Source organism: Sciurus vulgaris, assembly GCF_902686455.1.
Source record: "Sciurus vulgaris genome assembly, chromosome: 9".
Classification (NCBI taxonomy): Eukaryota; Metazoa; Chordata; class Mammalia; order Rodentia; family Sciuridae; genus Sciurus; species Sciurus vulgaris.
The window spans coordinates 74929078-74943031 of NC_136469.1; the positions used below are offsets into that span (position 1 = coordinate 74929078).

A 13954-nucleotide genomic window follows, 5' to 3' on the forward strand; every position below is an offset into this window, starting at 1 on the left:
AGGTGCCAGGTCATATTGACTAAGGAGAGAGGTCATTTATGGCTCAGGTCTAGACTTTCAGCATTTATAAAAGAAAGTTGAACACAGTCACACAAAAGGAATCCGTTTTTTCCTTCTTTCTTTCTTTCTTTTTTTTTTTTACACTGGCACACAGATCATCCCATTACTTTCCATTGACTGCTTTCCTACCAATTGATTTTCACACATCAACAGGGGAGCCGTGATGGAGAATAAGGTTACTAAGACTTATCATTGGATCTCACCACTTTAGAAATAATGAGGTTCCCTTTAAAGGGAGGTGAGGTGAGGACAAGTGTGAAACACGTGATGGTAGACTAGTGGAACTAATTTATTCGAATCACCGTCCTCATTTGGGTGATACTGGTCTACAGACAGCCATGTGCACTATCTCATTTGGTAATTCCATATCATGCTGTTCATTTTTCTGATGAGAAAATAGATGCACAGCAAGGAGAGGACTTGCCTAAGAGATATAGCAGAGGGAAGGGTCTTGTCTTTGCTCCCTATCAATTCTGCAGGCCCTAGGTTACATTGTGGATGGACTTGATATGAGTTTTCCAGAATGCTCAGCTCAGTGGAACTCTACACCTAAGGGATGTTGTTTGTGGTTATAAAAAACATAGCTCCTCAAGGATAAGAACTTAGCATATAATGTCTGGCTTAGAGCTGATTCTTAGTAAATGTTTAATGAACTACACTAAGTCTTGAGTTTGAACTAAATTACAGAATTAGCATAGCCCTGAAAGTTCCAGATGATCAATCCCAGAATCCATCCATTTCCATATCACACTGACTTCCTGTGTCTTCCTTTTATTCTTGACAAATATTTATTCAATAACTATGACATGCCAGGCAGTTTTCTATGTTAGAATCAGATGATGAGAAAGCAGAGTTCTAGCTCTCATGGAACTTGCATTCTTATGAAGAGACAGATGTTTTATATATAAGACAAAAGGTAAGCAGTATAGGTCAGGAATCTTCATGGTGGATCAAAACTCAAGGAAGGCTATGTCACTATATCTAAAACAACAAATAAAATAAAAATAAATTCACACCGATATTAAAAAAAAAAAAAACTCAATGGGAGGGATGATCAAGTATAAGCTTCCTTAAAGAAGAAATAACTAAAGAATCATCTGAGGGATGAGTTAGAGTTCTTTTATGAATTTGAAAATTAGGGGAAGGAACTACTTTAAAAAGAGGAAATAGCATGCAAAGGTCTGTGGCTAGAGCAAAACATGGCACAGTTGAAATACTGAAAGGCCAGTGTAGTTAGAACTCCAAGATCAAAAGAGAAGAATGAAATACTTTGGGGGTAGTTTATATAAAAACCAATATTTTGATAACATATTTTAAAAATAGACAGTAACTTGATCAGATTCGAGTATCAAAATGTCATTCTGTGTATAGGAACTTTCTGTATGTTTTGAGCAACTTTTTTATAAAACTAAAACCGCTCTAAACAATAAACTCTCCTGTACACTCTGGCTGTGGTGTACAGGATGGAGCAGAGTGGGAGGAGCATACAGTTTGAAGACAAACTAGGAAAACATTGCAGTTCTTCAGGACACAGGGACAGACACTGAGCTGAAGGACCCTCCACTACAAAAAAAGTCAGGGAGAAGAGACAAGAAATGGTGACTGAGAGGCATGGACAGTGAAGGAGGCTGAACACCAGCAAAGTGTAGTGTCATCAGGGCCAAAGAAAAAATGTGTATCATAAAGAGACCAACTGTGTCAAATGACTTCAATAGGGCAATTATTATGAGTATTGAAATATAAGCACTGGATTCAGAAAAATTAGATCTTATTTATGACACTAGTAAGAAAAAGTCTTCTGAAGGGTAAAAAGAGATTGGGTGAAGACAGGAATCAGAAAGGGTGTAGAACAAAATCTAGAGGAGTTTCTGAGTTGATGGGGAATGTGAAAAGTGTGGTAAAGAGATCATTTTATAAATCAGAGGAATAATAGCATGATTGGGTATTCTTTTTTAAATGGAGCATGCATAGGATTAATTTGCTCTTTTCAGTAAAAATGCCAGTTCCCAGGCTACACTTTGGAAACCTGTGGGAATAACACAATATGGAAGTGAAAGCTACATAACAAGAGGGAAAGGGTATAGTCAGTAGATTGTGGTTCTGGAAAACATGGAAGAGGATGGAGTTGAAAACCTGGCAAAGGACTGGATTTTTGAAGGAGAGGGGCAGTTTCTCTGTTGTAATAGAGGAAAAGAGGAACTAATGGAAGATAAAACAAGTTCCATATATTTGATATCAGGAAATTGAAGAAATAGCCACAAAATTGAGTTGGCAGGGAGGTTATCTATGGGAGAGAGGGAGATCAAAAATCAAAATCAAAATGAATCAACTATTTGAATGATAATCAATTTTCATCAGTTATGTCCACGTGAAATGAGTTATTTATCTTTCAATCAAAGAACCTATTATGAGAAATCATAGCCCATAGATTGGAGCCAAATAGCCCACAAACAGTTTTGTCATTATCTCCTCTGTGTTTCCTGTGAGCAAGTGACACATCAGGAATAATGAGTCATGAGAAAGGCAACGTGACTGGTGCTGAAGAGATGAACCCCGCATCATGTCACGCCCCTGTGCTAATCGTTTTCCAGAAGCCTTAATTGCCTGTCTTGATACTACTTGCTCCTCAGTATCCTGAAAGACAAGTTGGTAATTCACCACAGAAAGCTTGGGCCACTGGAAAAGATGTATCCAGAGCTCCCTTTGGCTTTCTGCCCCAGACTAGACATGGCACAGCAGTGTGTAATTCATTAGCATACCACTTTAACAAAGAGTTTGTCAGAGCCAAATAAAGTTAGCCTTGATTTAAAAGAAAGAGTAAAAAGAAAGTAACACTAGGGCTAGATGTCTGGTCTATTTCCTTTAGGCAAAATGTTAACAGCAAAACAAAAACCTATGAATAAAATTAAATCCAAGGTCAGTTTTCAGGAGAAAGTAGCTAGATTTTTGGACAGCACCCCTTTCTGTTTCACATCTTCTTAGTGAATGCTTTGGTGGCTAAATCATTCAACCTCTTTGATCTTTAAGAAAGTTGGAAATGGAATTTTGGATTGCAAAGTGATACACATGTCCCAAGGTGTAAATTTCTGCTTCTTCCCTTGAGGACTAGGATGAAACCCAAGCAGTCAGTGACAACCTGATGGGGAGTTTGCCCTAACACAAGAAACCTCTAGAAGAGCAGGTAGGTCTCATTTCCTCTTTGAATTCAATTGTGAGCTGAGTTCTGTTTCTCCAGAAAATAAATTTTGAAGTTTTAACCCCCAGTACCTCAGAATTTAAAATTCTAAATTCCTAAATGTGGAAATAGGCCCAAAGAGGTAAGTAAGCTGAAATGAAGTCACTAATTCAATATAATTATTGTCCTTCGAGGAAGAAGAAATTAGGACACAGCAGTGACTAAGGTAAGATCATGTGAAGGCACAAGGAAGAGGTGAGGATAGGAGCTAAGGAGGGGTCCTTCTGAAGAAACTCACTCTGACACTACCTTCATCTTGGACTTCTAGTAGATGAATTCTGAGAAAAAAATTGAAGCAACCCATTTTTAGATACTTTATTATGGCAGTTTTAGAAAATTAATAGCCACTCCAAACACTCTCTGCCCATTCCCCCTTCTTGTCACAGGTCCTCTGACTGTTAGCACAGGACTCAGTGATATGCCAGCTTTAGGCTTTTTTTAGTGCTGGGTATGGAGCCCAGAGCCTCACACATGACAGGCAAGCCCTCTACTGCAGAACTACACTCCAGCCCTGCTGCAAACTTTTGTCACCCTTACTTATCAACAGTCATCTTACTGGACATCATTTTGTTTCTTCTGATATATGCCTTTTCTCATGGAATTTGATTTCCCCTTTTCAATCCCACATCATTTGTAACCTATTGGTTGTTCACTGGCCATCAGCTTGCTCCCACACACTCTTTCTCTAGCTATGATAAGCTCAAAGACCCTCCATGGAAGAAGAACCACCTGGGGACTCACTTTCATAATAATAGCAGCTGACATTTGTTTAGGACTTCTCCATCTATTTTCTGGATTTGACTGCGAGGCCCTTTTCAATTATTGTATGAAAGAGGCAGGTAAACACAAACAGCTTGAGAATGCATAATTAAAACCATGCCACAAAGAATAAGAGGAAAAAACACATTTATTTTTCTGGCAAATAAGTTGTTACTATATAGCCTCTGTCAATGAAGTAATAAGAAATACTGTTTGTTTTACTGTTAATGAAGGACTAAGGAATGAGGCAATGAGGACTCTTTTTGAAGAGTAAAGAGTGTGTGAAGTTAATGAACTTCTCTAGTCTCCAAGCTCCTAAGGCCCTGGGGAAAAAAGTTATGATTCTGATAAATAATTCAGAGTTGGAAGGTTCTTCTAAAATCCAATGCAATCATTCCATAGAGATAAAAAAGTGAGGTTCAGTTTATGTATTAATTCAATAAGCATGCTTTGGGCATGTACTATATGACTGTATTCCATGAGGCACTGGTAAAAAAGATGTCATCTCTAGTCTTAAGAACTTCCAAGAAAGAGAAGAAAGAGAATACAAATAATACATGAAATGTTAGTACCAAGAAGAGAGGAAGGAAATGCAGAGTACACTGATTTTTAAACCCATAACCTTATTTCTACTTGTCATCCTTATTTCTCTTAACTCTTGAATATTTGGCTTCTGTGGGATCAAGATAATAAACCGACTCATATTCTTTCTGGAATATGAAGGTTGCAGTGTGTGGTGGTTTTGTGGGCTCAGATGGATATGAGTCTAGTTATAGTATTTATTAGGATTGCAAATATAAATTTGTACCACTGGTTGACAGGAGAAAACATTCTATCTATCCATCACAAGTCATATTAAACAAGCTGTTATATGTACAGCCTGGCACATATCAGTACAAGGCCTGAAATATGTTTTAGTAAACATTAAATAAGAATATCATGGAAGTGTTTCTCATACTGAGGCTACAGAAAAGTGGGGCAGGGCGATATTTAGAATAAATGAGTGGTAGGTGAAATAATCTATCCCTCTCCGAGTAAATGTTTGTTCATTTCATTTTTTTTTTTTTTGCCTGAAAACAAAGTATTTTCATTTTCTGTGAGATACTTAGCATTGTAAGATGCTAATGAATATTGTAAAAATAAGAGTTTGGAAGATGCTTGAAGGATATTTAAACTTTAAAGGGATGTTTTCATCTCAGAATACTTATAAATAGCTCCCTGAATTTGTGTGGACTGAACTAAGTATGGGAAATGGTTTTCATGCTAAGCACACCCAGGCTCCTATTAATGGTATTCATTATTTTAAAAGCCACATAAGAGATTTCAGCTCTTGTCAGAATCTAGAGTCTAATAAGCTAAGACAAAACTAAAAAGAGACTTTCAGCTTGGTCACTAACACTTTTTAGGTTTATGATGATTTTTTCCTCATAAAAATATTCAGAGATTTTTTTTTTCCAAATAAAAATGTTGGCACACAATTTCTGAATCATGATTTTGAGGCAGTGGGTGATGCCATGGCCTGGAGAGACAGGCTGTCTCAGAGTTCTAATTCTGGCTCTGGTGGCACCAGTGGGGATTAGTGATTTATATTCATATCTTCAGTCCTCTTTTCATAGGTTTGCTTTTTTTAATCTAGCTATGGCCCATGGACCAAATCTGGTCCACTGCCTCTATTTTACATTTTTAACTGGGAAAAAAATTGGAACAGGAATAATATTTCTTGATATTTGAAAATTATATGAAATTCACATTTCAGTGTCCATGAATAAAGTTTTATTGGAACACAGCTATACACATTTGTTTAGTTTAACACAGCAGAGTTGAGCAACTGTAAGAGACCTTATGACCTGAAGTCTAAAATATTTACTCTCTGGTCTTTTCTAGAAAATGTTCTTGTCCCTGATGTAGCACATAATAATGGTGCATGGATCAGCTTGTCTATAAGAATTCTCATAGGGCCACTTCTCATATGTGATCATATGATCACAACTTCAATTTCTTCATAAATGCCCTAAATGCCCATTGGTCAAAATGACATTAGCCAGAATTTCAAAGGATTAAAAACATTTAAAAAATGTTCATTGTATCATGTTAATAGCTTCTTTCAAATGTATGTTTAAAGGTATTTTTAAGTAGGAAGGGAATTTGGAAACAAAAATCCCCCAAACTTTTTTTCTTTAAAAAATAAAAGAATACATAGTAGCTAAAAACATACTGATTTTTGCCAATGCATTTATTTAATTCATGTTCAGGACCACTTGTGTATATAGAATTACATTTTCATACCATAAACAACTCCTACTCACATTCTCTAAATGATCTGCACACATTAAAACTGAGCAAAAACAAAACAAAAGTGAGCCAAAAAAGAAAGAAAAAGGCTGCCTACAGACTTAGGCAGACAAAAAAAGAGATTGTCACAGTTGCTTCTGGATAACAAATATAATTGCATGGATTTTAGCTTAAAGTACTAGCACAAAAGAGAAAAAAAGTTAAGATAAAGGGACTGTTGTAAAATTAAAATGCCTTAACAGCATATTTAAATAGTGATCAAGAAAATTATCAACTTTTATGCTAAAACACAATTGAAATATCCCTGCATTTTCATATAAATAGAAGCCAAATACTGACTGACATTTTTAAATGACACAAGTTAATGTATTCAATGACTTTATTTGTTAAACCCAGAAGAAGTTGCAAATACTGAGATTGATGGTAAACTTCCATTGCTGATGTTCCATAATTATTTCAAAAACTCAAAAATTGGCCAAGCATTTTTCTTTCCCAGAGACACCCATGAATATCTGTCAGAACTATTTATTTCTCAGTTGGCTTATTGCATAACACAGCTGCACTGACCATCAAAGTGGGTTCAAGTTTTGGTAAATTAAAAATTTTATAGCCTCCAGGCAAATTAAATGCTCTATCCAGGAAACACTATGTTGTAAATGCATGAAATAGGTTTGTGGGCTTACGTACTCATAAGGACCAGGAAAAGAACAATTGAATCAGAGATAAAAATTTAACTATGAATAGTATATAAGGCAATTAAAAATAATTGTGAAAAATGTGTAATGTTTATGTATGCATAAACATAAATCCAATGCATATATAGGAAATAAAGAGTGAAATATAGAAATAGAGATTAAGATCACAAGACAGAGATTAATATAGTATCTGGTCCCAGATATATATTATTACTCTTATTATTATTGAATTTGGGAAGATTCCAAGCACTCATAAATGTGTACATTTTGCTAGGTATATTTACATTTCTGGAAAAAGGATCTATAGTGCATTTATTAGATTCTCTAGACACCCATGTCATTTAGTCCTTATGAAATCCTTTGGAAAATAATTAGAATAAAAATATTTTTATTGAAATTTACAGAAGTAATATGTAATTGTCTGAGGTTAGTGGAAACAATTACCATAGTCATGGCAAAAGTGGGATGAATAACACCTTGTCCTTTTATGAAAGGTTTAAATTTGTTCTCAGGCAGATAAAAAAATCACATGTTTATCCTTCAAAAATCTCTTTTCTTTCTGTTTCCATAGCTACTTCTACAATTTTTGTTCCCTTTTCTTCTACATTCACCTCTTCTCTTCTTTCCCTGGGAGAAGGAAAAGGGTAACAAAACTTACCCAATCTAATTATTACTGATTTGGGGCACTGGGCTGAGATGGGCTTTGAGGGTAATACTTGCAATTGCCCTTGCAATTGGATCTTGGCTTGTTTGGTAGACTGGTTTCTAACATGATTAGCATCAGGTGTGTTCATTGGTGACTAGACACTGAGTGGCCAGCATGTGGAAGGAGCTTGTGAAGAAGCTGAGAACAATTTCAGCAATATTTACTCCATAATGAGAACTGGACTCTAGAGTGTAATTGTTTTCAGTGGGAAAAACATTCCACATGGCATCTTCTTTTGCTATAGTTATTAACGTGTAATTAAGGCCACCATTGGCAAGTTGTTTCTCCCCAACTTTTCATCATTACATAGTTGTGACCTTAGAAAAGGCCTTTCAAAAGAACTATAGGTGTGCATCTTTATCCAGTGTCTGTTTTTATGATGAGCTTAAACAAAATATTTGCAAATAAGGAAAATGCCTATGGTCACCTCAAGTACCAAAATTCTCATCCTTAATGGATGAGCTGAGATAAGATTCCAGTGTATTTATTTCAGTTCAAAAAAACAATTTCACACAACCACACAACCATATTTCAGAAAATATGCTTCAGGTTATAATGTACTAATGCCTCATTTAACTCATTTAAACCCTCCAAATGATATGTATTATATATATAATTTTACTCTGATCTCCTAAAATGTTACCTATAAATCAGTGATATAGAATTATACATACTCCTTTTTCCAGCCTCGACCTTGGACCCTAAAGCCTCCATGATGTTGATGCCCAAGATGAATCAGATTGCCATTCATGAACTCCTTTTTAAGGAGGGAGTAATGGTAGCCAAGAAGGATGTCCACATGCCCAAGCACCCAGAGCTGGCAGATAAGAATGTACCCAATCTTCACGTCATAAAGGTCATGCAGTCTCTCAAGTCTAGAGGCTATGTGAAGGAACAGTTTGAAGGAACAGTTTGCATGGAGACATTTCTATTGGTACCTGACCAACGAGGGCATCCAGTATCTCCAAGATTACCTCCACCTGCCACCTGAGATTGTGCCTGCCACTTCACGCCATAGCCGACCAGAAATTGGCAGGTCTCGGCCCAAAGGTCTGGAGGTGGAGCGACCTGCAAGGCTCACAAGAGGGGAAGCTGACAGAGACACCTACAGATGGAGGGCTGTGCCCCCTGGTGCTGACAAGAAAGCTGAGGCTGGGGCTGGGTCAGCAACCGAATTCCAGTTTAGAGGAGGATTTGGTTGTGGACATGGTCAGCCACCTCAGTGAAGTTGGGCAGGATTATTTCGTTTTGAATAAACTTGTAGCCAGAAAAAAAAAAAAAAAAAAAAAAGAATTATACATACTCAAACAAATCATCCCCAGAATACATACCTACATATAGGTGCACTAATTCATGTTAGCTTTTTGACTTTAATCAAACTACTTCTCTGTGTACTAATTTCTTCTTCTGTAGAATGGAGATAATAATATTGATTGCCTCATGGAGTTGAAGACAGGATTAAATAAAACTGTACTTCTAAGAAACCTGGAATGTTGTCTGGGATACAAAAATCTAGGTACAGATGCAGTTATAGATACCATAATGCCCACTGTGTGACTCTATCTAGATCCCCAGACTGATGTGTTACCTGCTAAAGGCTCACAGAGTCCTCATGGGAATTGTTTTCCTGTAAGGAAGAGAATTGCTTTACCTGAATTTATCTGTCGTCTTTGGTCCCAACCAAGAACTGACTGACATCAGGAAACAAAGGCCCAACCCTGCAGTTTGGAGTAGCCCTAAAGGGCATTCAAGTCTCAGAGCTCCTAATAGGATCAGATATGACTTCAGTTAGATATCATCATGAGCTAGCTTCTCCTGCTCCATCCTGCCTTCCTCACTCTCTCACACATGAACTATCTCCAGATAGCATGCCCCACTAATTATTCCAGCACAATCTTCACCAGAATGTGCTTCCTGGGAACTCAGTTAAAAATTATAGATAGATATAAATAGAAAGTTTCCTCTGCATTTTCCTGCAATTGCTGCCAAGACACAATCCTGAAGAAAAAAGTAATCCCGATATGCTAAGTTGAAAACACCAGTGGTGGTGTGCTTAGCCACTTCCCTACAGAGTATACAGAGAAGGAAACCCACCTCTAGATCTCATTATAAAGTGAGATCTAGAAAACAGGAACTGCTACTTGGAGAAATCAGTTTTCAAGATAAATATTTTTTGAGGGGGAGGGCAGGGATTTCTCCCATCTACTAGAAAAAAGTCAGGAAAGCACAAGAGCATTGCTTGTAAATTTTGAACTGTGTCGGAAGAGTCACTCACTCCTTCACTAAGTTGAGGAATCCTATGTTCTCTGAAGTTTGGCAGGCCATTGACCTTGCTGGATGCTGTAGCTGATCACCATGAACAGAAGGACAAGTTGAGAGAAGCAGCAACAGGGGAACAGGCTGCTTTTCCATTACTTGGCAGGCCAGGGAGCATGAGTGTTCTGGTAAATAAATAAGCACAACAAAGCAGCTGGTCTTGAAGGTCTCATGTTACATTCCACTCAAGGACCATCTCCAATGTGGGAGTAACTTACTATGTGAAGTAGATTACCAATTGCAAGGTCATGGTAAAAGCCACAAATAAACCCCATGGAAGTGTTAACATTTGGAAAGGAATGCGATGAGCAGTCAGTGTGAAGGGGCTGCACCCAACAATAGCATCTGTGTAGGAAGAGTTCTGTCTTCTTCCATCCTTCTCTCCGTCTCATCATCAGAGAGGAAAGCAGAGAAGTAGGAAAGGGAAGTGTGTGAGGAATCTCTTACCACTTCAGCCACCAGAGCCACAAAGAGGTCTTTGCTGTACCAGGGAAAGAAATGATCCTACACAGCAGGAAATAGAAGTTCAACATAGCAAAGTGGATGTCATATGACTGAGATTCCTCCGTAAACATGATAAATACACTTCAATAAAAATCTGTTCAGCATCTCGAATTACATTGTCCTAGTTGCTAGGGATACAGAAACAAGCAAGAAAGATACATCCTACCTAGATGGAGTCAGGTACAGTCCTTTTTCTCTTTTTGCCTTTTTCAGTCTGAATCATTTTCTTTTTTCCTTTCTGACAAAGTTAAGGCATCATTACTTCATTATTTTTTATTATGTTTTTAGATCACCAGAAGAAAATCTCTACCGGAACACATTTTAAGAAGCAAAAGAGACTGCATTTTCTTTCTTCAAGGACTATACATTAAAGATCTGCCAACATTTCTTTCTCAACCACATTTCCCAAAAGCTTAGTACTTGGCTGTAAAAGTTCCCTCCATTCTAAAATTTGGGATGTCTGACAGTAAAGTCTTCAAAATTGCCAATTTGGCTGATATCTTTTTGAATAAAAAGTAGGGAAATTGGAAAAAATTGGAGTGAAATGCTATAAATCATGGCAATATTCAGAGAGAAAATTCTTTATAGGGGATAATGAACCTATACAAATTAACCCTAAATTATGGTAGATTGTTTTTGCTGATAGATTTTTACAAAAGTCTAAAACCTGAATAGAAATATAATATATGAACAAATATAAAAAGTGGTATACAAAAAGCTGAGATCTTCAATTCTGTTGAAAATTCTTCATTTGTATTATTTGCACATGGTTATCCTTTAGTTTCATAGTACATTTCAGAATAAAACAAAATAAAAAACAAAGAATTCCTACTATAGATGAATAATTATAAAGCAATACAGTGCACATGTTGATAAGTTATATGCTTACATAAATAGTCTGCAAGCATATAATGCTAGGTTGTATAGCAAAAAGCTTGCTGTTGGTTTTTGTCACTTTGGTAGGAAATCATTATGGGCTGATGAGATTAAAGAATTTAATATCCTCCTATTCATTCATGTATATTGGGAATTAGACTTAAGGTGTTTGTCCATAAAAACAGAGGTGTGTTATGTCTGTAAGTATGATTTTGAGGACAGGTTTTCAGAAGTGGCATTTGAGAGAATTCTACCAAGAAAGTCAAGGTAGGATAAGTATGTATTATGTAGGTAGGAATACAGAGGGGTCTGTGCAAAGTACCAAACCACATTTCTGTAACTTCCTACCTTATACAAGTTCTGACATATGAAAACACTCTGTTGTCACTGCCCCAGTTTCCATGTTAGACTTCCACATGATTGGAAAATATTGTCTAATCATTCCTTTTTGCAAAGATAAACCAAATGTCTTGCTATCCCTAGATAATTTTGTGTTTGCAAAATCTGATGAAAACTGAAACAGATCCCTACATTCATATACAAGTACACAAGTATTTGCTGGATATGCCTTCCTGATTCAGTTATATCAGTAAAGCCCCGGTGACCAAGATTAATAACACACACTATGTTCTCAGTATGGCAGTGCATGTTTTCAGCTCTTCTTCAAAGACTTATTTGGCACAGTTCTCTTCACAGTTAATAAAATGTTTCAAAATTATAAAACCTAATTTAGAAGCTACTACTTTAACACATTGCATTAATAATTCAGAAAACATCTTTTCAATGAACTATGGCCATACAATATTTACCTCCAGAATCACAGCAAATTTGAATTTTCACCTGAAATGTTTTTGAAACCATAACCTTCATATTTTATATTACACAGTCTTAAATTTTGCCTATCAAAAGCCATCATATATTTGCATTGCCTGTGAAACATATGCCCTGGAATAGCAGTATTGGAGAAGTTTTATCCTTAATTTCCTGGGCTTGAAGACATAGCTCTCTTTGAAACTCTGTTGAGAATGTTCATCTATGTTACATTAGAACTTCTTCACCAAAAGCTGAAATCTCTATGCAGCTAGCAGATCAAATGGGAAAGCAGACTTCTAGTATTATAGGAGATGAAAAGTCAAAGCCATCAGTTTAATACCACGATGGTTTAAAAGCTGACAGGCACTGATGTTTGAGAATAAGTAGGGAAAGAAATTTCCTCTACTGATACTTCAAAGACTTAGCAACATCTGGAATCTGGTTCCATACGGATATTCCACAAAGAAGTCAGGATAAAAGGATTTTAATAGGGCAAACAAGATTCAGGTTTCCTACAATATGTTCTCCCTGGGGTGAAACAAATAACACGATGCATCTGACTAACCTTTCTGCACTTCAGCTGCATTAATTAACATTTAGTCATGGATTCCATTGTGAGCCAGATGAACTCAATGTTACAGCTGTTTTCATTGAAGGGAAAAATATGCCTTCACATTTTAGATTCCCAGCACTTCAAAATCTGGAAAAATATGTTTTATTGACTGCCTTTGTCCCAGCATTATGGATATGAATTACACATTATCCAAATAAATTCATACCCACCCTAGGCTGTGATTCTGTTGATATCAATATCATGTAAACTGGATCAGCCAGAGCCAACACTATAAAAATCACATTTTTAACTCGTTTCTTCTTATGTTAAGGGATAAGGAAAGAGTGAAGAACTGATCAAAGAAGGAGATCATGGCCTTGGAGAAATTGTTACTGGGTTATTCAACAATGTAAGTGTGGATCGAGTACACTAAGAGGGACTGCTGCAGATAGCTAGGGAAAATGAACAGATGTTACAAAAATTTAACTGCAGAATCTGATGAATTGTCAGAGACCTCCCCAACTCTACCAGCAAGCCAAACACGTGGAAATGGTTGGTTTGGAGCAAAGTTGAGGTACAGAACTGTAATACTTGGTCAGTCATTGAAAAAGGGTTTTTTGGTTGGTTGTTTTTTTTTTTTTTTTTTTAGCAAAAACTCATTTAAATAAGATGCAGTTTTGTGTAAGGAAATAGGTCAGTGAATAAGCAAGGCAAAGTATTCTACCCGTAACATCCTATCCTGAGATCACTGTAAGATCAAGCTTAGATCCAACAATCCCTTACAAGTACTGGGTCATGACTTCTGGTCTACTGTGGAGTCTTGTGGATGAATGGAAATTCATTTGTCACATGGCCATGAGTATGTGCATCGTGCACATATACATGTATCAATGCACAGACCAGAAGTCATTATCTCTGTAAACACTAACCCGATTTGATATTCACCTTAATGTTCTCACTGGTAACTCAAGAAGACTAAAACCTGTCCAATGTATCTTTATCTTTACCAACATGGAATGGCAAAGATTTAATCAAACCAGAAAAAATACCTTACCTGGAACTACTTCAAAAAGGAATTTTCCTGGATTTTCCTCATTGCAGGGATGTTCAAGGACTTTATTTCCAGGCAGAAAAATAGTACCCTG

General features: G+C 36.6%; 1 protein-coding gene and 1 pseudogene across 2 annotated transcripts in view; one reads left to right on the forward strand and one right to left on the reverse strand.

Annotated features, from left to right (window-relative positions):
- Window positions 1–13954, reverse strand: part of ARHGAP24 (Rho GTPase activating protein 24) — a 449241-nt gene that overhangs the window by 235493 nt on the left and 199794 nt on the right. Inside the window, exon 3 of the mRNA XM_079153263.1 lies at window positions 13864–13951. Within this exon, the coding sequence (XP_079009389.1) occupies window positions 13864–13951 (88 nt within the window). The remainder of the gene's footprint in view (window positions 1–13863; window positions 13952–13954) is intronic.
- On the forward strand, window positions 977–13852 carry LOC306669376 (small ribosomal subunit protein eS10-like; annotated as a pseudogene). Its single transcript has one exon. The product of its transcript is annotated as a small ribosomal subunit protein eS10-like (transcript).